The sequence below is a fragment of the Eleginops maclovinus genome, chromosome 19 (assembly GCF_036324505.1).
Source record: "Eleginops maclovinus isolate JMC-PN-2008 ecotype Puerto Natales chromosome 19, JC_Emac_rtc_rv5, whole genome shotgun sequence".
In the NCBI taxonomy this organism is placed as follows: domain Eukaryota; kingdom Metazoa; phylum Chordata; class Actinopteri; order Perciformes; family Eleginopidae; genus Eleginops; species Eleginops maclovinus.
This window is the reverse complement of record NC_086367.1, coordinates 24,901,406-24,929,077: the sequence shown is the minus strand read 5'-3', so window position 1 is coordinate 24,929,077 and position 27,672 is coordinate 24,901,406. Positions and strand designations below refer to the sequence as shown.

Sequence of the window (27,672 nt, the reverse complement as noted above, 5' to 3'; positions counted from 1 at the left end):
TGAAAAACGTAAACGACCTAAAAGTCGTGAAAAGTCACAAAGGTCAATAAAAATGTAGGAATATATTATCGGAGAAGATCTACGAGTCTCAGCTTCATCCTGACCATCAAACTGTCTCAAAGGATTTGAATTTTTCACTTTTCTAAGTTCAGAAAATAATGAAGTCATTTAAGATTCACAATAACAAAGTGAGCCCCCCCTCCTTCTTCCTGATTCACACCAGAAGTGTGTGTGGGTTTAAGGCGTGTCCTTCCGCGTTAGTTAGTACCTGCTGCAGCCTGCAGAGTGTGTGTGTGTGTGTGCGTGTGTGTGTGTGTGTGTGTGTATATAACGGAGAGAAAGAGGAAATGAGTGTTTCCGTCTCTCTGCTTCACTCACAGCAGCTCTCAGAGGTACGTCTTATTATATCTTTAATTTCAACATATATCCATTAATCCCCTCACTCTCACACACACACACACACACACACACACACACACACACACACACACACACACACACACACACACACACACACACACACACACACACACACACACACACACACTCACACACACACTCACACACTCACACACCAGGTTGAGTGATTGATTGTGATGATTAAACTGCTGCAGAAATAAGGACATCATTAAAGGTGTGTTATTGGCAGCAGCAGCAGCTGGTGTGTATTGGTGTGTATTGGTGTGTATTGGTGTGTATTGGTGTGTATTGGTGTAGGGTTAGAGCCGGCGTCTCACAGGTGATTTTGCTATTTTTAGATATAGTTTAATTACTCAGTATTTTGGGCCTTAAAAAGAAAAGGATGACTGTTTTTATTTGAACCATAGCTTGTACTGTTATTGGCCAGCGTTATATAAGACGTATATCATATTTGGTTTGAACTTCTTCAGCTCTGTTCATCTGAACTTGTTCCTCTAACGTCTGCCGGGTGAAGCAACTGGTTATAAAATCTTTGAAGTAACTTCCCTGAACCCTCGGGTTCCTCCCGAGGTCTTTAAATAGACTCTGATCTCAAAGACTGCTGATTCATTCCAGCTCAAACAACGTGAAGAAACACCAAGCAATAAAACCCAGACGAGTTCAGGGGACAACAGACTTATCTATTATTTACAAAACAACAAACCTTAAGGAACCGAAGAGAGTCGTAAATACAGCCTTTACTGCTCCTGACATAAACTGTCTTACTGTTCGTACATCTGTGCGTCCATTGATACCTGAGATACGTGGATTTGTGTACTTTGTGTACTTTGTGTACTCGTAGATTGCATGTAGTGTGAGCACGCCGTTACTCAGATCTCAGACTGAGAGTGGGGGTTCGGGCCCCACTCCTGGCAGCGTTCTACAGAGCCAGGGTTACATGTGGAATAGTCTTTGATCAGCTACTGGGCCCCATACTGGGCCCCATACTGGGTCCCATACTGGGTCCCATACTGGGTCCCATACTGGCCTCGATGGAGAGAGTGTTTCTTTGCTCTGAGTCGCTCTGGTCAGTCCTTCTTCTATAAAGGGAGTAACTGAGTTGTGTTTGTGTCTGGAGGTCAGAGGTCAGAGTGCTGCAGGATGAGGGACCGACTGACTGAGTTGCAGACCTTCAAACCTGCCGAGCAGGAGCACCGCCTGCAGGGCGAGGAGGAGGAGGATGAAGACCTGGCCGTGGTGTTCGAGGGCGAGGAGGTGATGGACAGCGTCTACAAGGAGGCGCAGGCGCTGAGGAAGGAGATGCAGCTGCTGAAGCTGGACGTGAAGCGGCTGGGGAAGCAGAACAGCCGCTTCCTCACCTCCGTCCGCCGGATCAGCAGCATCAAGCGGGACTCCAACGCCCTGGGGAGGGACATCAAGAGCCGGGGGGAGGCGCTGTACGCCCGGCTGCAGAAGCTGGGGAGGCAAAGCAAAGACCTGGAGGAGGAGCACGGCCCGGCATCCGCCGTGGCCCGCATGGCGCGGTCGCAGTGCGTCTCTCTGAACACCGCCTTCCACCAAGCCATCTCCGAGTACAACGAGGCGGAGATGGTCCAGCGGGAGAACTGCAAGACGCGCATCCAGCGGCAGGCGGAGATCATGGGGAGAGAGGTGAGCCGGGAGCAGATCGATGACATGATGGAGACCGGGAAGTGGAACGTGTTCTCCGACAACCTGCTGCTGGAGGGCCGCTCGGCCCGCTCGGCGCTCAACGAGATAGAGAGCCGGCACCGGGAGCTGCTGGAGCTGGAGGCGCGGATCCGGGACATCCACGAGCTGTTCGCCCAGATGGCCCTGCTGGTGGAGGAGCAGGGCTGCATGCTGGACAACATCCAGGCCAACGTGGGGGCCACGCAGGACTACGTGGCCAAGGCCACTGGGCAGATCAAGAAGGCCGTGCAGTACCAGAGGAAACACCCCTGCAGGATGCTGCTGTGCTGCTGCTGCCCCTGCTGCAACTGACCCCCCCCCCCCACACCCCCCCAGGGTCTTTAGGTTATTTATTCGAAAGGATTCACACCACATGCTCTTCATCTGAAAAATCCTGCCTGTTTCCATTGCCTTCTCCCCACACTTTACATCGCAGGAACAACATCCACATTCTAGAAATCTTACCCATCATTAATCTATATTCTGGAGCACTGGGATGGAACCGGTGCTCCCATGATCCCCCACTGAGCCCCCGCCGCCCACGGCTGCAAAAAGGTAAAGACTTCCATACTAACATTCTGAATTATGGGTTATATAGGCCTCCCAGCCCCCAGCCTCCCAGCCTCCAGCCCCCAAGCCTCGCAGTGCTCAGCAAATTACACAATAGATTCATTACAATAGACACGCTCAGATTACCCAGCATGCAACGTGTTTCCCTTTTAAAACAAAACATTTTCAATGCAGATAACGTGCTTTGAAGATGTTTAAATCAAATGAGCCTTAAAAACAACAACAGCAGCAGCAGCAGCAGCAGCAGCAGCAGCAAGCTGAGAGAGCTCCTGTTCCTCTCCTGTACTTCTATAGATGTTAGTGCATGTAAACGGTCTACAGAGGCTAACATCCCAAAGTTCTGGGACATAGAACTGATTGCTCCTATTGGCTGGCGCTCCAACACATTGTAAGTGACAGGCTAAGGGGGCGGGACATCTTTAAGCGGGTTGACCAATCATAACAGAGCCACCCCCCCCCCCCACCCTGCAGACTAAATGAGGCTAATGGCGGCCCCCCCCCCCCCACCCTGCAGACTAAATGAGGCTAATGGCGCCCCCCCCCCCCCACCCTGCAGACTAAATGAGGCTAATGGCGCCCCCCCACCCTGCAGACTAAATGAGGCTAATGGCGGCCCCCCCCCCCCCTGCAGACTAAATGAGGCTAATGGCGGCCTGAGTCTGTGATGATATTTATGATGTGTAAATAACAATAAATGCAACGTGTTGATGAGTTTCATCGTGACTGCTGTGTTTCACACGTTGCTTCATGTTAGGAAACCCAGCCTGTGGTGAGGGGGGGGGGAGGAGACAGATCTGTGAGGATTGTGCAACTGTGTGTGTGTGTGTGTGTGTGTGTGTGTGTGTGTGTGTGTGTGTGTGTGTGTGTGTGTGTGTGTGTGTGTGTGTGTGTGTGTGTGTGTGTGTGTGTGTGTTTCTGCACATCAATGAACCATCGTGTGTAATGAGTTTACTGAGTCACCACTGAGTGTGTTCACAGTCTCTGAGTCTTAAAATGTCATTTATCTCCCAGTATGAGGCGCTGGGGGATTCCCAGTTATCATCTGAGGGGTGTGGGGTGTGGGGGGGGGGGGGGGGGAGATGACTCACACTGTGAAATACTGTACTACACATAGTCCTGCTTTCAACATGTCACCCATAGCAGACTTCTGCAAAATGAAGTTACTGTAGTACAAATATTGCTTAAGCAGTAAAAGGTACATACAGTACTTTAAGTACTGCATGTACCTTTTACTGCATATAAAATACATGTACTTAAAGTACATGCATGTACCTTTTACTGCATATAAAATACATGTACTTAAAGTACTGCATGGTGCGTTCTTCAATAAGATGTTCTGTGGAAGTAGAATCAGGAATGCTTAAAGCATTGAAAGTAAAATGACACGATGCAGGAACTCTGAACGTCTGGAACAATAACACTGTTGGAATTAAGGCATCACACCTACAGCTATGAATACAGACGTTAATGTTCTGTAAAACCGTGGAAATGCTAAATAAGACATCCTGTTTCAAACACTATGTAAGAGTAGAGGAATAAAAGCGAGTATGTATGTCTTAGATTTAGAGGAGCAGGAGTTTAAGGTGACAGAAAATGGAAATAGTAATAAAAGTAAAGCCCCTCAAAATCTGATTGTTTCCAGGGTGTTGAAATGCCTTAACACGAGACTGTGCGTCGTGACGTCACCGCAGATGGAGCCACGTGTAGTGAGTGACGCGGGGATGCCGTACCAGGATGGCCGAGTGGTTAAGGCGTTGGACTTAAGATCCAATGGACATTAGTCCTCGTGGGTTCGAACCCCACTCCTGGTAGACCGAAGTTTTAAATTAAAAACGACAAAAAACAACAACAACTACAAAACGTTAAGAAACGAGGGTTTCTCAGACTGGTTCCCCACTAATGCTGTCAGGTCTGTGTTCCACTCAAGTGTGTGAGTTCCTGCACCGACCGGAGCTACACAGAGAGTGTGCTGAGATTTAAAGTAGGTCTGATTTCTTGCAGCAATGTCTCTGGTTTTGGGCAAAATCTGCAGTAAAACCGGAACATAGAAGCTCTTCACACAGGGCACATTAACCCAGCATGTTCTACTCTGTAGTGTCTGGTCATGCATCACCATCCTGCACGTGCTAATGTTTCAAACCAGCGCTATAGGTGTGTGTGTTATGAACATGTGGCTTGTTTTGGATTTACAGCGCAGTGGATAAACAGCAGGGACGTGTTTATATGAGGGGTCCCTAGGGGCCCCTCATATGTTTAGACACTGTGACGCAAAGCTGTGACGTGATGCTGCTAGGTGTCTCTCTCTCTCACACACACACACACACACACACACACACACACACACACACACACACACACACACACACACACACACACACACACACACACACACACACACCTGCAGACAATCATCCTCACAGAGGCTCAGAAACCCGGAGAGGAAACACAGCTACCTGCAGCAGGTAAGAGCTTCCCTTTGCATTAATACTGTGGGGGTAAATATATGCTCCCATGTATATCGAAGTTAAATCAATATCTGAAAACTCTAAATGTAATCGTAATTTGAGCCAAATCCCAAATTAAAAGCCTCTCTTTTAAGTAGAAACCAGCAGTAAAGTGTCATTTAAACACATTAGATCAGAAACCCGTTAAATTATCTGTTCGCGTCCCTCATTAAACGTGGACATAATTACACCTTAAAAGCTGTTCTATTCTTTATCATATCCACCGTGTTTTAAAGGAAATGAGAGCCAGTCTGTGCAGTCTCTGTTGATGCAATGAAAGAGGATCTGGCGCCATCTGGCGGCGAACATGGGGAACTGCACGGTTCCATTATAAGGAGAGAGTGCACACTGGTTTATGAACTCCTTTATATCTCAAAAGCTATAATTACAGCCAGAAACAAACATTGAGATGTTTATTTTACCCTTCAAAAAGTATAAAATGTCAGGTAAAACAATAAAACAACACTTTTCAGATATAGTGCAGTAACTCTGCTCCGCTGCGGCAAAGCTATTCTCTCTTCAGTCAGAAGCTCTCTCTCTCTGGCTGTGTCGCAGGTCACCTGAAACACAGCCAGAGAGAGAGCAGTCCTCAGGATGGTGCACGCTCTCTTGTGCTAACAAAGCTTTCTTTTCTTTTCTTAAAGTCTACAATTCTCTGTGCTATTTTCAGAAAATGTTAAACAATTTATCCTCGTGCGAAGTGGTGGAGACATGTCCCCAGCGTCCCCAGTATGAATGACTATCTAAAATGTGTATATTTTTCATGCATCCGTTATTATTTCCCCTATTTTCTCACTTAATTTGATAAAGGTGTGAAAGAAACCTATAATTAAACGTGTCAAAGAAGTTAGCTTCTGATTGAATGCAATGGAGCAGTGGCTGGGAATCGTAGGGTCGCCCATCAGACTTGAAATATGGAAAGTGGACTGCTACTTGGAGAGGTCCGAGTTCACGTCCTAGGCCCTGCTGTGGTGCCCTTGAGCAAGGCACCGGACACCTCCAATCCCCCCTCCCCATTGCTCCTTGGGCACTGCACAATAGCTGCCCACTGCTCCCAGTACTAGGATGGGTTAAATGCAGAGGACACATTTCACTGTGTGTGCTCTGCTGTGTGCATGTGTGTGACAATACAGAGGGTTTCGGGTTTCATTCTGGAAGTAGATGTGAACCTGAATGCTGTCTTGTTTCTTTACTGAAAGCTTTTTAAAACAGTGACAAATAATTGTGAAGCAAAGTTGTCTTCTTGTTCTCTTCAGTTTTAAAAATGAACTTCCTGCATAGTATGATATTTTTGGAGCAATGCTTACTTTACATTTTGCCAAATAAATCCAATCATTTGAAAGCTTTTATCACATGTTTGAATAATTAAAATGTGTCTTCCTTTAACTGATGTACCTGACCTGATCTGAGCCTTTGTAAAACTAACTAATCAGGAGGGAAAACATGTGTACTAAAAGGTTCTGTTCGATGCATAAAAATAAACATAGTTAGATTTAAAAGTCTCAAACTGAACTTTGGAAAACAAATGATTCACTCTTTTAGTCAGTCAGTAAAATAATCGTCCTTGTTACTTTTAGTAATAATATATAGATATGAAACCTGCGCAACACTCAGGACTTTATTGGAGAAACTGCTGCAATAAAAAGGAACAATAAATCCACGTTTAAAAACTGAGTCTTTATTAAATTACAAATATCTGTTTTATACAAAGTCTGCATTATTAAAAAACCGAGCTGGTTCTCTTTCATAAAAACCTCGGAGGACCAGAGTGCTTCGATGCTCCAAGCGTGAAGAGGAGGAAAATGTGATTTAAAAAAACATTAGCGTTAATATGAAAATGTGCTTCACGTGCCTGAGAGAGAAAACTGTAAAACTGAGGAAACCAAACTCATGCAGAAACTCGAGGGAGAAACCGTCCCGCTACTTCACAAATAATAACGTCTTACAGTACGTGCCTTCATGTGCAAACCCATGATCTCATCACACAGGGAAAGTACCGGTACAAAACAATGTAAAACAAACCAAACTCCAAAAAATATAAAAACATCAAACATTATTTCTTCTTCTTCTTCTTCAGTCAGTTTCTCTTCTGCAGAACCTCAGCGTTCCTCACAGGAAGTCACTGTAGACTCTGTATGCAGAATGATATCAAACCAGGTGATTTACCCCCTGCTGTTAGTCTAATACTGAGCAGCTCTCCTCCTGCTGCACCCCTGAGACAGCAACGACGACAACAACAACAACATGGTAAATAGAGTGTGAGAACATAGCTACTGAGTGTGTATGTGTCCCTGTCCTGCAGGGTTAATGAGGTCCGACACTCACTGACATTCATCTCTGGAGAGAACGACCCGGTAAAGCTACCTGCGGCTAGTTAGCTGTAGCTTAGCATAGTGTTCGAGTGGGAAAATAATTCAGTAAAGCTATTTATTCCAGAAGTTGTCAGAAGAGCCAGAATAAACCCTGTAGGCAGACCGTTTGAATGACTATTTTTGTATATTAGGCGTTGATTAAGAAGAAGATACAAAAACAAATTGGACCAAAAGTCTTTTTTGACTGACCAAAGAAATCTGAATTCGGAGCAAAAATGATTCAGACTTTTTCTGAAAAACTTCACTTTTGGTCCAATTTTAATCATTTTGTTAACATGTGGCCCTAATGCGCTTCTGTAGCCGACAGACCATAATAGTCTGTTAAGGCCTTTACTTTAATGAATGAGGACTGTTGCTGACAGATGTCAGAATATTTTAAAATGTGCATCCCAGAGTCTCAGAGTCCGAGGGGATGTCAGGTCTCCAGATTGGGGAATTTAATTATTATTTAAACTGGTAGAGATAAAGCCGCACATCTGTGAGAGCTCCCTCCAAGAGCAGGAAGCCTCCAGAGAAAAGAGACTGACAGGAGAGCAGGCAGTAAGGCGGTTCCTCTGAGATATACAAATAAAAAGGGGTTCAGGAACCCCTCAGAGGAGGGTCTGCTGCTGCCTCAGAGAGGAGGGTCTGCTGCTGCCTCAGAGAGGAGGGTCTGCTGCTGCCTCAGAGAGGAGGGTCAGTCTGTAAACACCAGGGGGGGAGGGGGTTCTGAGTCCTCACGCCACAGGTTTGAGCACCGACCTGAGGCACCGGCCCTCCCTGGTGAGCTCCCGGGTGAAGCACATGCAGGGCAGCGGGACGGCCTCCTCGCGCCGGGAGACCTGGTTGAACCTGCACTTCTTCAGGTGGTCCGCCATGCTGGCGATGTTGGCGAACTTCCACTCGTTCACCGTGCCGAACGCCGTGCTGAAGCGCCACACCTGGAGCAGAGGAAGAGAGGGAGGGGTTAATATCTCACAGAGCACCAGAGGGACCAGGAAACATCAGGACGCATGCTTTAGAGATTATCTGTCGGACCTTGTCGGTGATCTGCCACGACGAGGACCCATCCGGTCTCCGGATCTTGTCCCACAGCAGCACCACCATACCCCTCATCTGCAGCAGGCTGCCGCACACCTCCCTCATGGTGCGCGACACCCGGGACAGCTGGCACAGGCTGAAGGAGTCCAGGAAGGAAGCCACGTGCTGCAGCACCTCAAAGGGCAGGCCGCTTAGCTGGTCCCCCTGAGCCCCGCCCCGCCGGCGGCCCCGCGGGTAGCCGGGCTGCACCCCGAAGGAGCCCAGGTGCCGGTCGTGCACGATCCGGAAGCCCTGCACCGAGGGGCAGAAGCGGCGCTGGCTGTAGGTGCAGCCGTAGTACGCCAGGGGGCAGCGCTGCTCCATCCAGCCGTTCAGCCCGGCGTGGATGTCCCCGTGCACGTTCTTGAAGTGCGAGGAGAACTCGTCCCGCCGGAACAGCTGCCCGCACACGAAGGTGAACATGGAGCGCTGCTTGGTCTGGTATCGGGCCACGCACTCCAGCACCAGGTCCAGCCTGAGGGTGTGGAAGGGGCTGGGGTTGGACAGCTGGGGGCTGGCGTGGTCGCAGGCCGAGGCCGACGCCACGTCCCCCACCATGGTGCTGGTGGCCAGGATGGCGGAGGGGAAGGAGAAGGTCTGCGTGCCGAAGTCGATGTGGTACCCGTCCACGAAGCGGCTGTCGGAGATGCCCCGCCCCCCGGGGGAGTCGCCCAGGCAGAAGAGCAGCGCCGCCGTGATCAGGTCGATGCCGTGCAGCCCCATCGGGTCGTCCGCCACCTCCAGGTCCGACGTGTCGACGGACTTGTCCTCCATTTTGGCGCGGAACAGGTAGGGGTCTGACAGCAGCGCCCGGCGCCCGTTGAAGGTGAACATGCTGATCCCCCGCAGCACCTCCACGCTTTGCAGCTTCCGCTCCAGGCAGCGGTACCGCAGCTCCGAGGGGAGGTGCTGCAGGAAGCCGCTCCGTATCACGTGCTCTGACAGCAGGAAGGGCATGGGGGTTGCAGCCGGGGGGAGCTGGGGTGCCGGGGGGAGTAGCGCCACGGGCAGGAAGTCTGGAGCCTGCAGCGCCACGGGCAGGAAGTCCGGAGCCTGCAGCGCCACGGGCAGGAAGTCCGGAGCCTGCAGCGCCACGGGCAGGAAGTCTGTTGGCAGCGCCGGCCACACCAGTTGAGAGTCATCGATGCTCTCCTCCTCCTCGATGCTCTCCTCCTTCTCCTGGAAAATCAGCTCCACAAAGTCGCTCTCCTCCACCCAGCCGATGCCGTCGTCCGTCCCGACCGCACAGTCCACCCCCCCCACCGCCCCCAGCTCACAGTCTGAGTCCGAGTCCTCTTTCATGTCCACGTTCTTCCCCCCCTCTGCAGCGTAGACGTGGCTCCCCCCGTTCTTCTTCTCTCCGTTTAACCCCCCCACGATCACCTCGATGTCCTTGGAGTTGGTGAGGATGTCCAGCGCAGCGGCCAGACTCCGGCTGGTCTCCACCGAAGCTCTGAAGCCCCCGTTGTATGGCGGCTCCTCCTCCATCTCCACGGCGGCCCCCGGTGCCTCCGGAACGCTGGACGCCGCTGTGGACATCTTGTGGTCCCTGTCCTTGTCCCCGTTGCGGGACACGGTGGTGGTGACCTTCAGGGACTCCAGCAGCATCCTCTGGTCCTGCAGAGCCAGGGCCATGTCCAGCTGCTCCACCTCGTCGAAGTCTCGGCTCAGGTTCTCGTAGGACTCCTGGTCGGCGTAGCTGACCGGCCAGCGGTTCCACTCCATGGTGCAGCACACGATGCTGGCCGGGCACGTCTCCAGGTGCTTCGACATGCGGATGCGGGCGATGCTGAAGGGGCAGCCGAAGCCGCAGTTGATGCAGGGCAGCCGCTCGTACGGGCACAGCAGCCGGTGCTCCTCCAACTTGCAGGAGTGAAACACCGCCCCGCACACAAGAGGGCAGCCAATCAGGTCGCAGCACACCCCCGGCTCAGGGCGCACCATGCACCGTCTCTTGATGCAGTTCATGCAGTGGGAGTGCAGGCTCTCCATGGCTCTCCTCTCTGTTCCGGGTGCTCCTCGCCCAACGGGATTTGGCGAAGCGTTCGACCCTGGAACAGAGACGACGTGTTAGAACAGACATAACAAAGTGTGCACACATGAATAATGAAAGAACAATAAGTAATAGAACAGCAGATTATTTGCTGTAAGCCAAAGGTAAATGAAGGTGAATTGCAGGAGGGTATATTTCACTAAATGCTATATTTACAGCAGGTCCAGCTGATGGACGGGTCTGTGAAACTTTGTTCCTGCACAAAACACACTTTATATCTTGCACCTGAGATGTGCTCATGACTGTCTTGGAAAAACATCTTTCAGAATACGATCAACTGAATGAATCCTGGACTAAAATCTAAAAAGGTGTCTTTTAAATGTGGCGTTTATCAGTTCATCCCCTCTGCACTCAAACCTTTAAACTCTTGAGGCCTTTAATCGAGTATTTATTTATTGTGATGCCATGAACTATTTATTATTCATCATTTAAGGTGGAGTGATCCACATCCAGGCTCCCGGGTGTTCCTGCCTGTGACATAAGCTGCCCATAACCCATTGCCCCTTGCAGGATTAATAAAGTTGTTGATTGATCTCCTTTTAAAGTCAATAATGTCCATCAGGAGGCGGCATGTTTTCTGCTAATTCATTGAAATAAAAACTCTCGATGTAATAACCGGATCCTGAGTGGATCTGTAATATTTGACCATGAAAGTGAGAGCTTCAGTGCACAACGAAAGACTGACTCTGTCCCGCTTTAGACTGCTCACACACACACGTTTTCTACGTGCATATCAAAACCACTACTTCACACCACTCCTTCTGAGAAATGACTTGGTGTTAGCACACGCGTGTGATCCTGGTGTTACCGTGTCTCAATATGTGGAGATATCATTTCATCACAGAAGGACTTCATTACGAGTAGCTAACAGAATAACAGCAGCGCACCAGGTGTGTTCATGAGGGTCAGTCGTCAAAGTCTACAAATCCATTAAGAAATCTTCAACTTGTAGGCGCAGTCCTCTGAAATGAGTTATTTCCCAACTCTTTAAAACCAAATAGGAGCCCTGACAACAACAACACTGTTCAGACATAAACACACGGAGCTGCTGCGACATTATCCCAGGATCAGGTGAACCTCAAACACTGCACACACCTTTCACAGGTAGCGGGACCGGTTGGCCAATACATGGATTAAAGGACGGATCTGTAAAACTGATTTTCCCCACAGCTCCAGATTAAACATGTTGTTGTTGTTGTTTATGCCATTTCTGTATTAAACTACAACAAAATGACCTGAGTGCACTGAGAGGGGTCAGCTCTAGAAAGTGTATTCTTTCGCAACTCTTATGAAACCAAACACAAGCCCTAACAACAACAACAACAACAACATCAGTGTTTGGATGTAAACACATGGAGGGTCAGTGAACACACACACTAATCCAGGAACACATGCAACCCTCTGACCTGAGATATTTACTTTAGTGTTAGCACTAGCTTTATTGTTGTTGTTGTTGTTTTGATCAGCTGATATTAAAGACTCCACTTTGACCTTTTTAGAAACTGACCGTTGATTACGTGCAGAACATCTCAAACGTTGATATGTTCGTGCAGCTATTTAAGGCCTTTTGTTTAGCATTTATGTGTCTTTTATTTAATGCTAAGTCTATGTTTTGCCTTTTAGGCGTGTCAGTTCTGCTGTCATTTAAACTTAAAGTAATGAATTGAATCTAGACTTTAATCAGCTCTTTATTAATAATGAAACGGCTCTCCTTTATTTGCTGGTATTTTTACATTCTGCTCGCTGCCTCTCTGTCTGTCTCCATTTAAATAGAAAGACCACAGAGGATTGTGTAACTGTAGCCCCCCCAACATGTTCTCTCTGCTTGTTGTGAATCTTTGTGCTGTTGGTAATCTTTCCCAACACCCTCTTGGGTTTCAGAGACACCGGTTCTTCCAGGTCTGCAGACCCTCACCTCTGGTCTCTGGATGCCTTTCAACACGTCCTGCCCCCCCCCCCCCCCCACAGCAGCCCGGAGGTAAATACCTCTGCTGCTGGTGCACGTGTGAGGGGATTACAGGATAATGAATGCTGGCAACAAACAGCACAAAACAATAATTTAAATACCCACAAACAGCCCACACCTCCAGCCTCACAGGAGGGCTACTGTTACTCTGCTCCCCCTGCAGTCAAGAGCGCTGCCATGGTGTGCAGTCCCACCATTACAGAACACTCTGCTTCATATCACCAGCCCTAATAACACTTCACCACAACACATAGAAGATACAGCTCCTCAGAGGCATGATCTGTCCCTATTTGTTTGTTGTGTATCAGCTTTTATTTATCAGAGAAATAAACATGTCTATCTTTAAACTGCTTTTGTTAGTCCAGTTTGTAAAAGTGTGAAATTTCCCTTCACATGTTTTAGCACACGCTTGTTATTATCAGTTTACATGATGTTAATGTGTCACAATATTTGGACATTTCATCACGATTAGGTTGCTTTAAAATCAGCTTATATCCGAACACCAGCACCCCAGGTTAATGAGGGTTTATGTCCTTCAGCATACTACAGCTGCAGTTTAATAAGAATAATTATGTTTACTGTACTGAATGTGTTGTCACTCTGGCACAATACTTTCCTTCTGGATAAATAAAGTCTTATCTTAAAGCACATGGCAAGCAACAGTTGTTTACATGACGCAAGCACAGCTGTTAGCAAACAGCTAAAAGCACAAACACCCGGCTTCAACAATACATACCACTTATAAGATTAGCAACACTTATTTCACCTTTTATATCTTTAACTATAACAAGTTCACATGAAACCTGGCCACCCAGAAGAGTGAGATGTTAAATCACAACACTTTTAAAGGTAAACAAAAGAAAAACAACATGGCCAGACAGTTAGCATCGGCAGCTAAACTGTATTAGCATCTCAGCTAAACTTCAGAGGTGTGAAGCAACTATAAGTAGATTTACTAAAGCATCATTTAGAGGTACTTGTACATAGTTCACAGTATTTCCATTAAAAGCTACTGTGTACTTCAACTTTACTTCAGCGGTAAATGGTGTACTTTTACTCCACTACATGTATTTAACCCCTGTAGTTGCTAGGCAGATCTGGATTAATGATGGTAAATATAATCCCTTAAATCAGACTGTAGTTCACCTGCAGTAAATCCAGCAGCTACCCTGCAGTATACAAAGCATTCAAACTAGCTGCACCTTTACCAGCTCTGAGAACACTTTACTGATCAATCATTATAAAACATATCAGAGATATTATTCTGAAATGGACCAATCAGACAATGACTACTTTTACTGTCGCTACTTTAAGTACATTTAGAGGAGAGTACTTTCTACTTTCACTGGAGGAACATTTAGAATACTTTTACTGTGACAGAGTATTCCTACACTCTGGTACTTCTACTTTACTCAAGTACAAGAGTATTCATACACTCTGGTACTTAGTATTCCTACAAGATGTGAGTACTTCTCCCACCTCTGGTAAACCCCATTAGCATCAGAAGCTACACTCCATTAGCATATTTAGCTAAGTTAGCTCATATCTTCCAGAAACTACTTACCCTTGTCTCGGGGTTCTCAGGAGTAACTGAATCACTATTTCTGAACTTGTATCAGAGTTGTGGACATCAGATAAGAGAAGTGAGATGATAATAAAAACAGTTAAATAAATTAAAAGCTGCTCAGTAGTGATCTGGCTGCAGCTGGTTCTCCGGTTCTTCTGCTCTGAGGGGAACGTCTGTTTTGATCCAGGAGAGGCACGTCGTCATACTACGTCATCACGTAAAGCAACGTCTGTCGTTTTTCCAGCCTAGTTTAGATCTTACCACGCCCACTTTTGCATTAACGTAGCTCTGCGTGATTGCGTCATGGCTGCATAGAGAGAACGTAAACATCGAGTAGGCAGATTTTGCTTTTGTGCTTCTCATCCATAAAAAGAGATGGGCTGACTCCAGACCAAATTTTGGACATTTATACGAAGAACGGAAATAACTATTAATAATTAGTTCTGTTTTATCGTTTATTTTGAGGTGGTTATATTGTATAATTGTTTATTTCTACTCTTATACAAAATATTTAATAATATATATTAAGGGACCTAAAACAAAACAAAAATACAGTGTCCTGTTCATGATGACATTTCTTTTTTAAAGATTAAAACATTTCACAATTACTTTTTATTTATAAAAAATGTTTGGTGTCAAATTCATATTTCAGGGGATCTCGTCATGCTGAAGTGGGCGGGGTTACATCTAAACTGAGTATGAAAAACGACGCACGCCGTCATCTACGTCATCACGTAAAGCAACGCGCTCCCATCGTTTATGGAGCAGAGCTACTGAGGCGCTCAGAAATAGACAGAGGGGAAAACCCGAGGACATGTTTTACATCTTTATTTATAGGGTTTAATGGATGCAGAATCCTGCCAGGCAATTAGAATTAATCACCTAATGTTCCCTGGACCTGCACGGTAATATAATTATAATCTACCGGAGGAAATGCAGCATGAGGGCTTTACAAATAGAGAGAATAGACCAAGAATTCATATAAAAATAGGTTCTGGATGCCTTAGATAATAAAAAACAAATGAGTTGGAAAGTAATTCCTACAAAATAAAATAATTTCAGATAAAATAATAATGTGTTTAATTTCTATGTAATTATCTGTTTGAATGAATTTATAAAAAATAAAATAAGGACAGAAACTGCTCAACACTACCTCCAAGTACCTCACAATTTAAATGAATTCATGTTTTCACCACTAAAAACAAATCATGGACACTTTAGTGAATCCTTTATTCAGCTTGTTTTCAACACTTCATGAATACATATGCAAGACCTACAATGTGATAACAAAAATAAATCAGACCTGTACACGTGATTGTATTTATATGTTTTTGTGTTTTGAGAGAAATAATTAGCACGATATTCAGTCACTGTTCATGTACTAATGTCATGAAATGCCTGTTAAATAAGCTTTGTATCACATGTAAGGTGAATGGAGTCTTTAAGACATTTAAACTCCTTATCATGAACTCTAAGGAACTTTTTCAATATGTTCTGACATTTTATGGACCGTTAATGTCTGACAATGAAGAATTCATGTGTTTTTGCAGTCCTGGTTGAAATCAGAGAGGGTCTAGATGTTGGACAGGTACCCCCCACCCCCCCTCAGGAGGCGACCTCAGAGAGGGTGTGGATGTTGGACAGGGTGAGCTGAGCCTCCCTGGCCGGGTAGAAGTGTCTGGACCGGAGCCACAAGCGTCCGAAGACCCCGGTCACCAGCAGCAGGACCACCAGCAGCCCCCCCAGAACCAGGGTCTCCACGGCAGGGACCCCCCCACCTGCAGGAACGAATATGTCAGTAAACTTTATACTGCACTGCATCTCAGAGGGACGAACTGTGCTTCTGCTGCACGACATTTATCATTTATCCGAATTCTTTTTTATCGTGTCTTTTTATCGTGTCATTCGTCTGTAATTTTTCCTCTTGAGGAAATCATTTATCATTTTAACTTAATGAAATTGTTTGCACGTTTTGTTTCGTGTTGTTCTTGGTAATCCCCTGAGTGAGATGCTTCTTTTTTTTGTCACTTTTAGTCATACTTGGTTATTTTTCACCCATTTGAAGTCATTCAGGTAATTCAGCCTTTTTGTTTTTTATGTTATTTCTCCTTTTTTGTCTTTTTATTATTTTTTATTTGGTATATTAAATACATTTGTGTGATTATTACGATTTTTTCTGTATCATTGTGTCTTTTTTTGATCATTTTTGTTCATTTTTCCAGTAATACTTTGTAATTATTGGTAATTGGATCTTTTTTATAGTTATTGGTCATTTTGTGGAATGTATTTATTCCAAATCTGCTGCATAAAAACTCTCTAAACTCTGCAAATCTACATCTAAGAGAGATAAATCACACAAACTCGGATCAGGTTTTCCGCTGTCGTCCTGTAGCAGTCGTCTGATTGGTCCGTAAGACACCGTGTGAGACACAGGGATGTCTCTCCGGATCCGGATCAACTCTTTTTCCTCTTCGCTGGAACAGTTCTAGGATTAAATGAATACATACAATGAAATATTAACCCCTATACAATAAATTAAAAAAGAAATGGTAATTAAAGCTAAATAAATAATAAGAATAATAAATATTAAAAGATTAAAAAAAGATTAAAAGAGAATGTCAGTAATAAAACTATATAATAAATAAATATAAAGTAAAACATTTAACACATTTAAAACCTATAAAATAAAAAAAACAATTACAATAATAATAATATAATAATAATAAAATAATGATAATAATATAATAATTATAATAATAATAATAATAATATAATAATTATAATAATAATAATAATAATATAATAATTATAATAATAATAATAATAATATAATAATAATAAAATAACAATAACATTATTATTATTATAATAATAATGTTATTGTTATTATAATATAATAATAATAATAACATTATTATTATAATAATAATAAAATAATAATAATAATATAATAATAATATAATAATAATAATAATAATAACATTATTATAATAATAATAACATTATTATTATAATAATAATAATAATAATAATAATAATAATATAATAATAATATAATAATAATATAATAATAATAATAATAATATAATAATAACATTATTATATTATTATATTACTATAATAATAATATAATAATATAATAATGTTATTATTATATTATTATAATAATAATATAATAATAATAATAATATTATAATAATATAATAATAATAATAATAATAATAATATAATAATAATATAATAATAATATAATAATAATAATAATAATAACATTATTATATTATTATATTATTATAATAATAATATTATAATAATATAATAATGTTATTATTATTATTATTATTATTATATTATTATAATATTATAATAATAATAATAAATCAATAGAAACTAATAAAAGTATTAAAGGTGAAAAAACGAATTTAAAATGGGGATGTCGCTAAACAAATAAACAAACAAAGAAATAAATGAAGATTAAAAGGCTATTTAAAATAAAGTGTGTGGGAGGGTGGGGGGGGGGGTTTCGTGCTGACATTAGTGACATTTTTCTACCCTGTGCCCCTGCAGTGCCCCCCCTCATATGGTCAGAGGGTCTATTTTAAGGTAAAGCTCCTCTTAAAGCCTGTCTGAACTGGCCCCTGACTCAGTGTTAGGTCGGCGTTTGGCGGGGGGGGGGGGGGGGGGTCTTTCACCGGCTGGCACTGCCCCCGGCTGTGGCTGCAGATCTGGACGTTGCAGTGCAGGAAGACGTCGGTGTACGAGCTGCCCACGAACTTAAACATCTGGATCCTGAATGCAGCGTCGGCCCCCTCCCCGTTCTTCAGGACGCTCAGGGTCTGAACGCTGGAGAGCATCGGGCAGCTGGGGGGTGGGTTAGTGTAGAATAAATTAATACAAAACTAGAGGCAAGGAAGTGATGTTTAACTTGTATTAAATACTAGAAATGCTCTGTAAAAGTGCTGCATTAAAATACTGAATTAGGTAGAAATAGAGACAAAAGGATAAATGTAAAGACATTATTTTAAATGACCTTTGTAAAAATAAAAATGTCCCTTTAATGTCCCCATGACAGATAAATAGCATCCTACTGCTGTAGCTGGTGGCGATAATTACAGCGATTTCTTTACTTTTGGATGCTTAATTCATAATAATACATCATATATACCAACAGGTTTTTCACACAGGGTAACCATAGCTGTCTGATCATTTTAATTTAGTAAAAATCACAGAAAGGGTAGATAAAGTAAAGAAACCATAAGGAAATGTTCCAGTGAAGCTCAGGTTCCTCACAAAGTAAATGTACTTAGTTACTTTCCATCCCTGAGAGTAAATACTGTAGATATTCAGAGCGGTCTCTCAGTGGGAGACTCCCCCAGACCCTGCAGGGTGTCAGGGACGTGCATGTGTGCTCAGGGGCGTGCACGTGCACAGCTGTTTATGTGCACGCCCAGACGGGAGTCACATGACGCGTCTGATCTGTCTGAGAAACAAAGTCTCTGATTTCACATTTCAACACGCAGCTGAAAACACTCGAGTCTCAGAGTGGCGAAAACACACTGATCTGAGGCGAGGAATCAGAGACTCTATTCCAGACTCTATTCCAGAGACTCTGTTCCAGAGACTCTATTCCAGACTCTATTCCAGACTCTATTCCAGACTCTATTCCAGAGACTCTGTTCCAGACTCTGTTCCAGAGACTCTATTCCAGACTCTATTCCAGACTCTTTTCCAGAGACTCTATTCCAGAGACTCTATTCCAGAGACTCTGTTCCAGACTCTGTTCCAGAGACTCTATTCCAGACTCTATTCCAGACTCTATTCCAGAAACTCTGTTCCAGACTCTATTCCAGACTCTATTCCAGAGACTCTATTCCAGACTCTATTCCAGACTTTATTCCAGAGACTCTATTCCAGACTCTATTCCAGAGACTCTATTCCAGACTCTATTCCAGAGACTCTGTTCCAGACTCTATTCCAGACTCTATTCCAGAGACTCTGTTCCAGACTCTATTCCAGAGACTCTGTTCCAGACTCTATTCCAGACTCTATTCCAGAGACTCTATTCCAGACTCTATTCCAGACTCTATTCCAGAGACTCTATTCCAGTCTCTATTCCAGAGACTCTATTCCAGACTCTATTCCAGACTCTGTTCCAGACTCTATTCCAGACTCTATTCCAGAGACTCTATTCCAGACTCTATTCCAGAGACTCTATTCCAGACTCTATTCCAGACTCTGTTCCAGACTCTATTCCAGACTCTATTCCAGAGACTCTATTCCAGACTCTATTCCAGAGACTCTATTCCAGACTCTATTCCAGACTCTGTTCCAGACTCTATTCCAGACTCTATTCCAGAGACTCTATTCCAGACTCTATTCCAGAGACTCTATTCCAGACTCTATTCCAGAGACTCTATTCCAGACTCTAATCCAGACTCTGTTCCAGACTCTATTCCAGACTCTAATCCAGACTCTGTTCCAGACTCTGTTCTAGACTCTAATCCAGACTCTGTTCCAGACTCTATTCCAGACTCTAATCCAGACTCTGTTCCAGACTCTGTTCCAGACTCTAATCCAGACTCTGTTCCAGACTCTATTCCAGACTCTGTTCCAGACTCTGTTCCAGACTCTATTCCAGACTCTATTCCAGACTCTGTTCCAGACTCTATTCCAGACTCTATATTCCAGACTCTATTCCAGAGACTCTATTCCAGACTCTATTCCAGACTCTATTCCAGACTCTGTTCCAGACTCTATTCCAGACTCTATTCCAGAGACTCTATTCCAGACTCTATTCCAGAGACTCTATTCCAGACTCTATTCCAGACTCTGTTCCAGACTCTGTTCCAGACTCTATTCCAGAGACTCTATTCCAGACTCTATTCCAGACTCTGTTCCAGACTCTGTTCCAGACTCTGTTCCAGACTCTATTCCAGAGACTCTATTCCAGACTCTATTCCAGACTCTATTCCAGAGACTCTATTCCAGAGACTCTGTTCCAGACTCTGTTCCAGAGACTCTATTCCAGAGACTCTATTCCAGAGACTCTGTTCCAGACTCTGTTCCAGACTCTATTCCAGACTCTATTCCAGAGACTCTATTCCAGACTCTATTCCAGAGACTCTATTCCAGACTCTATTCCAGACTCTAATCCAGACTCTGTTCCAGACTCTATTCCAGACTCTATTCCAGAGACTCTATTCCAGACTCTATTCCAGAGACTCTATTCCAGACTCTATTCCAGACTCTGTTCCAGATTCTATTCCAGACTCTATTCCAGAGACTCTATTCCAGACTCTATTCCAGAGACTCTATTCCAGACTCTATTCCAGACTCTGTTCCAGACTCTAATCCAGACTCTGTTCCAGACTCTATTCCAGACTCTAATCCAGACTCTGTTCCAGACTCTGTTCCAGACTCTAATCCAGACTCTGTTCCAGACTCTGTTCCAGACTCTATTCCAGACTCTATTCCAGACTCTATTCCAGACTCTGTTCCAGACTCTAATCCAGACTCTGTTCCAGACTCTGTTCCAGACTCTATTCCAGACTCTAATCCAGACTCTGTTCCAGACTCTAATCCAGACTCTATTCCAGACTCTATTCCAGACTCTAATCCAGACTCTATTCCAGACTCTGTTCCAGACTCTATTCCAGACTCTAATCCAGACTCTATTCCAGACCCTATTCCAGACTCTAATCCAGACTCTATTCCAGACCCTATTCCAGACTCTAATCCAGACTCTATTCCAGACTTTGTTCCAGACTTCTTCTTCCTGCCCCTCTCTAGTTCCCGCTCAGGTGTACCTGTCTCTGATGAAGCTGTACTGGATGTTGCTGTAGGGGTAACTGGTGGGGGTCGCCCAGCATCGCTCCATACGCAGCATCAGGTGAGCAGGAATCTGACACACACACACACACACACACACACACACACACACACACACACACACACACACACACACACACACACACACACACACACACACACACACACACACACACACACACACACACACACACACACACACACACACACACACACCCTCAGTTAGTAAACAGCAGTGTGTGGGTGTTGGGTTTCCTCACAACATGTTGCTTAAAGTTGTGTAACAACTGACACACACACACACACACACACACACACACACACACTTAAATATTGAAGATTTGAAATTAAATATTTGCTTCATTGTTCCTAAAGCTACATATTCCCCCCCCAAAAAATAAACTGAACCTGATGCACCATAAAAACCTTTAAAGGTGCTTTTTAAAACCAAAAAGATAAATTAAGGTTATTTACAATTTCATAAAAGCATAACATTTTGAAAGTGATTGATCATGAGTCAATATATATTTTATCTACAATAAAAAAGATGTAATTAAATGAAGGCCAAATTAACAACACATTTTGAAGGCAATTTAATATAAAACAAACTAAAAGTTATTCTACAAAATAAAAATCGTATCACTTTAATATTTAGAAGGTGATAAAAAAAATCAATACTAAATTTTGCAGAAACTAAAACGTTCATGTGATTAAAAATGAAGTGGGGTGAAGATAAGAGTTCAATAAAACGAGAGTAACATTATTTTTTGATGTTGTACCATGAAGACTTTGACGAAGATGTCGTCCTCCAGCATGAGCGAGGGCACGGTGGTCCAGCGGTCCTCGAACGCCTCGTCTTTGAACAGCAGCATCGAGACAGAGAAGTTCCCGTCCTCCGTGTTCAGAGTGATGGTCCTGCAGGGAGAGCAAAGCTACACACATTTAATTTAGAAATAACGCTTCGCTGTTTTATGCTATTTCTGGTAAGTTTTCATTTGAAGTCATTTTTGCCTTTTGAAGTTTTGTTATTTTATTTAATTATTTGTGTTTTTTTTGTGTCGTTTTTACTAAATGTTGCCTTGTTCATTGATTGCATGCTTTTAGATAATTTGCCGTTTCATATTAGGCAATTTTCTGCTGATTTAGCAGAAAAACGTAATATTTTTAAGGTTATTTAACATAAAAATGAAATGAAAATAATTTGAAATATCATTTAAGAATACACAAATAATATAAGATTTACTATTAAACAAATGAAGGGGTTATGTTATAGTAATTATATGCAGAGAATAAAAACTAATCAAAGAGATTTACAGTAAAATACAGATCTTTTTTAGATCATTTATCCCCCCCAAAAAATAATTGAAAGATGAAATAAAATACCATAAAGATGAAAGACAAGTGAGACAAAAAAGTATTTAGTCAGCCACCAATTGTGCAAGTTCTCCCATTTAAAAAGATGAGAGAGGCCTGTAATCTTTATCATAGGTACACCTCAACTATGAGAGACAGAATGGGGGAAACAATCCAGGAAATCACATTGTAGGATTTTAATGAATTCATTTCAAATGATTGAGGAAAATAAGTATTTGGTCAATAACAAAAGTTCATCTCAATACTTTGTTATATACCCTTTGTTGGCAATGACAGAGGTCAAAGGATTTCTGTAAGTCTTCACAAGGTTTCCACACTGTTGCTGGTATTTTGGCCCATTCCTCCATGCAGATCTCCTCTAAAGCAGTGATGTTTTGGGGCTGTCGCTGGGCAACACGGACTTTCAACTCCTTCCAAAGATTTTCTATGGGGTTGAGATCTGGACACTGGCTAGGCCACTCCAGGACCTTGAAATGCTTCTTACGAAGCCACTCCTTCGTTGCCCTGGCGGTGTGTTTGGGATCATTGTCATGCTGAAAGACCCAGCCACGCTTCATCTTCAGTGCCCTTGCTGATGGAAGGAGGTTTTCACTCAAAATCTCACGATACATGGCCCCATTCATTCTTTCCTTTCCACGGATCAGTCGTCCTGGTCCCTTTGCAGAAGAACAGCCCCAAAGCATGATGTTTCCACCCCCATGCTTCACAGTAGGTATGGTGTTCTTTGGAGGCAACTCTGCATTCTTTCTCCTCCAAACACGACCAGTTGAGTTTTTACCAAGACAGTTTGGAGTATGACTGTTTGAGGTTGTGGACAGGTGTCTTTTATACTGATAACGAGTTCAAAAATGTGCCATTAATACAGGTAACGAGTGGAGGACAGAGGAGCCTCTTAAAGAAGAAGTTACAGGTCTGTGAGAGCCAGACATCTTGCTTGTTTGTAGGTGACCAAATACTTATTTTACCGAGGAATTTAATAATGAATTCATTAAAATCCTACAATGTGATTTCCTGGATTGTTCCCCCATTCTGTCTCTCATAGTTGAAGTGTACCTATGATAAAAATTACAGGCCTCTCTCATCTTTTTAAATGGGAGAACTTGCACAATTGGTGGCTGACTTAATACTTTTTCGCCCCACTGTATGTAAAATAAAGATAATATTTTAAAGGTGGATTACCACTCAACAATTAAATAATGTAAAATGAGATTAAGATAAATCAAACAATAAGAGTACATCACATTTAACGGTGCTTAACCCTGAACTCTTTGACCAGAAGTCGTCCTACAGCAACAACTATTCAAATGTAATATTTCCCTCCAGGTGACCCCCTACCTGACGTCCACGCGGATCCCGCTGCCCCCCCGCGGCTGCTGCACCAGGTAGTTGACGGGGTACCTGCAGACGAAGGTGATGTTGATGTAGCTCCTGGTGATCACCTCCGACTCGTTGTTGTGGATCGTGTTGATGAACATGATGTGGGACTCGTCCGACACCTGGGGGAAGAGAGAGAGAGACGGGAGAGCGATTTCAGCCTCTGCAGACCGTTTACATGCACTAATAGAACACACTGCAGGAGAGGGAGCACCACAGGGAGCAGAATAAGGACCTTTAATGTTGTCCACACTTAAATTAGCACGTGTTGGCGCCCTCTATTGGTGGAGGGATCCCACTGTTACTCCTCCCTCACTGTAGCTGCAGGGAGATGCTGCCTTCAGGGACCCCCACAGAAACCCCCTACAGCTGGTTATCGCTCCATCTTCACATGAGCAGAGAGTCTGACCTCTGACCCCGACCGTTCAGTCATCTCAGTCTGACGGCGGAGGCTTTAATGGCCTCAGGTTCAAGGTGCTGTTAGCATTCCTCAGCTTTAGCAACAGCAGCTCGTTAACGTCCAGAGAAAAACACGTTAACCTTTTCATCGCATTCCTCGCCGCCACGCAGGAGACCGGAGAGCGGGAGGAAGGTAAACAGACTGTACTCTTCATCAGGTCTCTCCGTCACCTCAGGGCTTCAGGGACTATGAGTCATTCATGCAGAGCAGCACCACTGCTCTAGGGAAGCTAACACACACACACACACACACACCGTTGGCCATCGGGAGCAGCTCAGGGTCAGTATCACGCCCAAGCACACATCCACATGTTGACTGCAGGGCTGGGATCCAACCAGCCACCTGCTGGTTCAAAGACGACCACACTCCCTCTCAGCCACAGGAGGGATTAAAGGCCTTCCTATTGGCTGAGCATCCACTAATAATCATCTGCATGTAAACCCTGATCAATGGGAGCGGAGGGGGCTGTCAGTGGAGTCTTTAAAGGTCATTTACACAACATAATTCAAGATGATTTCATGAGAAGAATTCAATATTTCAGAGGAGACTTATCCTTACTTTAAAATTAAGTCAAATTTGAAGACGATAAATCATCACATTTATTTACCCGTTTTATTTGAACGCATTCAAAATAAAATAAAATAAGATAAAGATAAGATAAATAATAATAAAATAAATAAGAGGACAACATTTACAACGAGAATATCAACAAAATGTGAAGATTATTATTCACAGAAACACTTAGAGTTTTTAAGTGATTTGAAAAATGAAATAAACTCAGGATGATTCAGCAAGAAGATGAGATATTTTGAAGGAGACATTTACCATCAAATTAGAATTGTTGTCGACTATTTATCAAAAACAAAATAAATAAATGTATTGTGTATATGTAAATGTATAATGAAGATAAAGTAAAGATAAAACGGATCAATCATAAATCAGTATTCTTTAGATTATTTAGACAAAATGTTTCCCTGTGAACAAATAAACTCATATCAACATTAGATGGATAAATAGTGATACCAGAGTAGAATACTTTAAAGGTCATTTACCATTAAAAGCTGTGCAAACATCAAACAGGATAAAGATAACACCGATAAAAAGCACTTTGTACCAGAGCGCTGTTTTACCGGGACCCCTCCTCCTCCTGCGGCCCCCGTGTGCAGGAGGATTAACAGAAGGATTTACGGCCCTCCTGTTGGACTAATCATCATCTGCATGTAAACCCTGATCATCTGTTCCTAAAGACCCTCTGAGGGGCCGCTCAGGGTCCCTCAGAGGGTCTTTAGGAACAACAGCAGACTTATTTCCTCACCCCCCCTCCCTCTTTGTCCTGCCTTCTCTTTATCATCACAGAGCCCCAGTGTACGTCAGACAGGAGGCGCCTCCTCCTCTCTGGAGTGAAGGAGGTGGCTCCTCTGAAGGAGAGGAGCCGGTCCCACGGAGACCGAGGCGTCGTAAAGTCTAATTTATGAAGATGGGGAGACGCTGTGTGGAGAGCAGTTTGTTAAAGCTCCTTCTAAACGTCCGGCTCTCGTGCTCCTTTTGATGAAGCACACCTTACAGATACTTAGTGAGCAACCAGAGTTTCTGCTCCAGGAAACCTTGATTTAAATTAACCGGAGGCAACAGCACGCTCTTTCTCTCCTATAACCTTAAACTGATTTCACGATAATGAATTATCTTTACATAAATAATAGAATGACCTTACTATATATTTAATGCACATTTTTACTTGAACTTATTTGATTTGATTTAATTCTTTTAGACATGTTATTGTTCCTGTTTCTATGTTTGCGTTTAATAAATATACTTCTATATTTATTAAATGAATGTAAGTTTTTAATGCACTTTAATAAAATGTAATATATTTAGTTTATTTGAATATTGTTATTTTATCTTGATATTGCTCTTAATATAAAGTCTTGTATTTATAACACCTTTCTTTAATCTTTATCCCGCAGGTATTCACATTTGACCTTTTATTATTATTTCTTCCACATTTTAACTCGATTTGACTTTAAGTTATGAATCACGTTTTCATCTTTCGTCACAAAACCCAATTAAGAAAAAGTGAATTGAATGAGGGTGTCCAATAAGAGTCATGTGTGGCAGATCCTGCAGACATGGCCTTATTTCGGGAGTAATTTAAGACTTAAATAGCATTTAATATTAAACATATTGAGGTAAATATTGACGCAGGTACCATTATCGTGCCGCAGTCGGACAGATTCGTCTTGATGCTGAAGATGTAATCCTCTCCGACCTCGACGCCGCGGCACTCCGGGTCATTCAGATGCAAATCCCAGACCTAAACAGAGGAAAGCAATTATTGAGCAGAATCACAGCAAAGGGCAGCTTCTGCTAAGGGGAATACTTAAGAAATACTTGAGGTTTATTTGTTTCTCTCACGTGAACAGGGCGGCTCTTTGCTGAGGAAGAAGGCGCTGGGAATCACCACCTGCATCTGGTCGTTGGTGCAGATCACCGTCTCGTTCAGCTCTGATAGAAACACACAGATGAATAATCAGAATACACATTATTATATCCTCTGTGTGTCAAATATAGGGAAGTACTACACTAACTGCACACTTTTACTCAAATTCACTCTGACTACATTCACTTTTTAAAATAAGCTTTCTTAAGATGCAATTTATAGTTTGCTTCATTCTTAATTCAGTCCTTTTTTACTGGACTCAAAGCAGTGAATGAAGTGTTTTCAAACAACATTATAGACCAATAATAATCTATAGGAAAAACAGAGCGGCAACTCAAGACTATTTTATCGATAGAGTCCCAGAGTCCAGAGATACTCCCTTTAATGTGAAACAGAGTACGGCAGGAACATGACTTCAACTATTAGCCGATTATCTAAATATCTGAGTCACATTTCTCCTGTTGATCCCCTTCATCCTAGCTTCCATTTTTCTCCGGGCTCTTTAGAGATCATGCATTAATTAAACCCGTTTTTAATTATTGTCTTCTGACTTTTTGGTGTATAAAAGATTCAGAGACATTTCCCAGCAGCTGAAAAGAAAACGTCCTATCCATGGCAAAGCAGATTAGTTCATGGAGAATTTAGAGGGACTATTTTCTGGATTTTCTGCAGGGAAAATGACTGTGATTTACTCTTGATACTCCTACAAACCTTTCATTTACTTCACCTTTTACACGAGCTGGAGAAGGACTTAAACATTACACCTGTTGATCGACTTCATCGTAGCTTCCGTTTTTCTCCGGGCTCTTTAGAGATCATGCATTAATTAAACACTTTTTCAGCTTTTTCTGAATATTTTCTGTTATTTCTGCAGGAAAAACAACTTCAATGATTCTCAAAATAGGGATTATTTTTCTGTACTTAAACTAAGCTAATAACTCTCATTTGGGCTGTATTATCCAAAGAGATCTTTTCTGCACGCTAACAATTATGGCAAAG

The 27,672-nt window shown here is 43.1% G+C and overlaps 3 protein-coding genes and 1 non-coding gene across 5 annotated transcripts; 2 read left to right on the top strand and 2 right to left on the bottom strand.

Moving 5' to 3' along the window:
• Window positions 1-280: 280 nt before the first annotated feature.
• Window positions 281-3,178, top strand: stx11a (syntaxin 11a). 2 transcript variants are annotated; one of them, XM_063908283.1, is made up of 2 exons: window positions 281-392; window positions 1,538-3,178. In XM_063908283.1, exon 2 carries the CDS (start codon window positions 1,561-1,563, stop codon window positions 2,419-2,421), a length of 861 nt encoding a protein of 286 aa, XP_063764353.1. In that variant the 5' UTR covers window positions 281-392; window positions 1,538-1,560; the 3' UTR covers window positions 2,422-3,178. The 2 variants fall into 2 exon arrangements, with proteins under 2 accessions (XP_063764353.1, XP_063764352.1); XM_063908282.1 differs by having other exon boundaries at window positions 296-392; window positions 1,543-3,178.
• Window positions 3,179-4,407: 1,229 nt separating this feature from the next.
• Window positions 4,408-4,490, top strand: trnal-uaa (transfer RNA leucine (anticodon UAA)). The gene has a single exon. It is a non-coding gene; the product is annotated as a tRNA-Leu (tRNA).
• Window positions 4,491-6,841: 2,351 nt separating this feature from the next.
• Window positions 6,842-14,371, bottom strand: fbxo30a (F-box protein 30a). Its single transcript, XM_063909403.1, has 3 exons — window positions 14,198-14,371; window positions 8,573-10,665; window positions 6,842-8,475 (listed from the first exon to the last, which is right to left on the bottom strand). The coding sequence occupies exons 2-3, from the start codon at window positions 10,604-10,606 to the stop codon at window positions 8,272-8,274; spliced, it is 2,238 nt and encodes a 745-aa protein (XP_063765473.1). The 5' UTR covers window positions 10,607-10,665; window positions 14,198-14,371; the 3' UTR covers window positions 6,842-8,271.
• Window positions 14,372-15,411: 1,040 nt separating this feature from the next.
• si:dkeyp-110a12.4 (pancreatic secretory granule membrane major glycoprotein GP2) lies at window positions 15,412-26,557 on the bottom strand. The gene is made up of 7 exons (XM_063909358.1): window positions 26,443-26,557; window positions 23,738-23,898; window positions 21,808-21,943; window positions 21,007-21,101; window positions 17,893-18,061; window positions 16,562-16,685; window positions 15,412-15,978 (listed from the first exon to the last, which is right to left on the bottom strand). Exons 1-7 carry the CDS (start codon window positions 26,443-26,445, stop codon window positions 15,806-15,808), a joined length of 861 nt encoding a protein of 286 aa, XP_063765428.1. The 5' UTR covers window positions 26,446-26,557; the 3' UTR covers window positions 15,412-15,805.
• Between the last annotated feature and the right edge of the window lie 1,115 nt (window positions 26,558-27,672).

Excerpts from the sequence above, each read along its gene's own strand:
- stx11a (XM_063908282.1), top strand. The coding sequence starts at position 348 with ATGAGTGTTTCCGTCTCTCTGCTTCACTCACAGCAGCTCTCAGAG. Across the intron at positions 393-1,542 it reads ACTCACAGCAGCTCTCAGAG|AGGTCAGAGTGCTGCAGGAT; the intron begins GTACGTCTTATT and ends TCTGGAGGTCAG.
- fbxo30a (XM_063909403.1), bottom strand. The coding sequence starts at position 10,606 with ATGGAGAGCCTGCACTCCCACTGCATGAACTGCATCAAGAGACGGTGC. Across the intron at positions 8,476-8,572 it reads CGTGGCAGATCACCGACAAG|GTGTGGCGCTTCAGCACGGC; the intron begins GTCCGACAGATA and ends CCTCTGCTCCAG.
- si:dkeyp-110a12.4 (XM_063909358.1), bottom strand. Across the intron at positions 18,062-21,006 it reads TACAGCTTCATCAGAGACAG|CTGCCCGATGCTCTCCAGCG; the intron begins GTACACCTGAGC and ends CCCACCCCCCAG. Across the intron at positions 15,979-16,561 it reads CAGCGGAAAACCTGATCCGA|GTGGGGGGGTCCCTGCCGTG; the intron begins GTTTGTGTGATT and ends TCGTTCCTGCAG.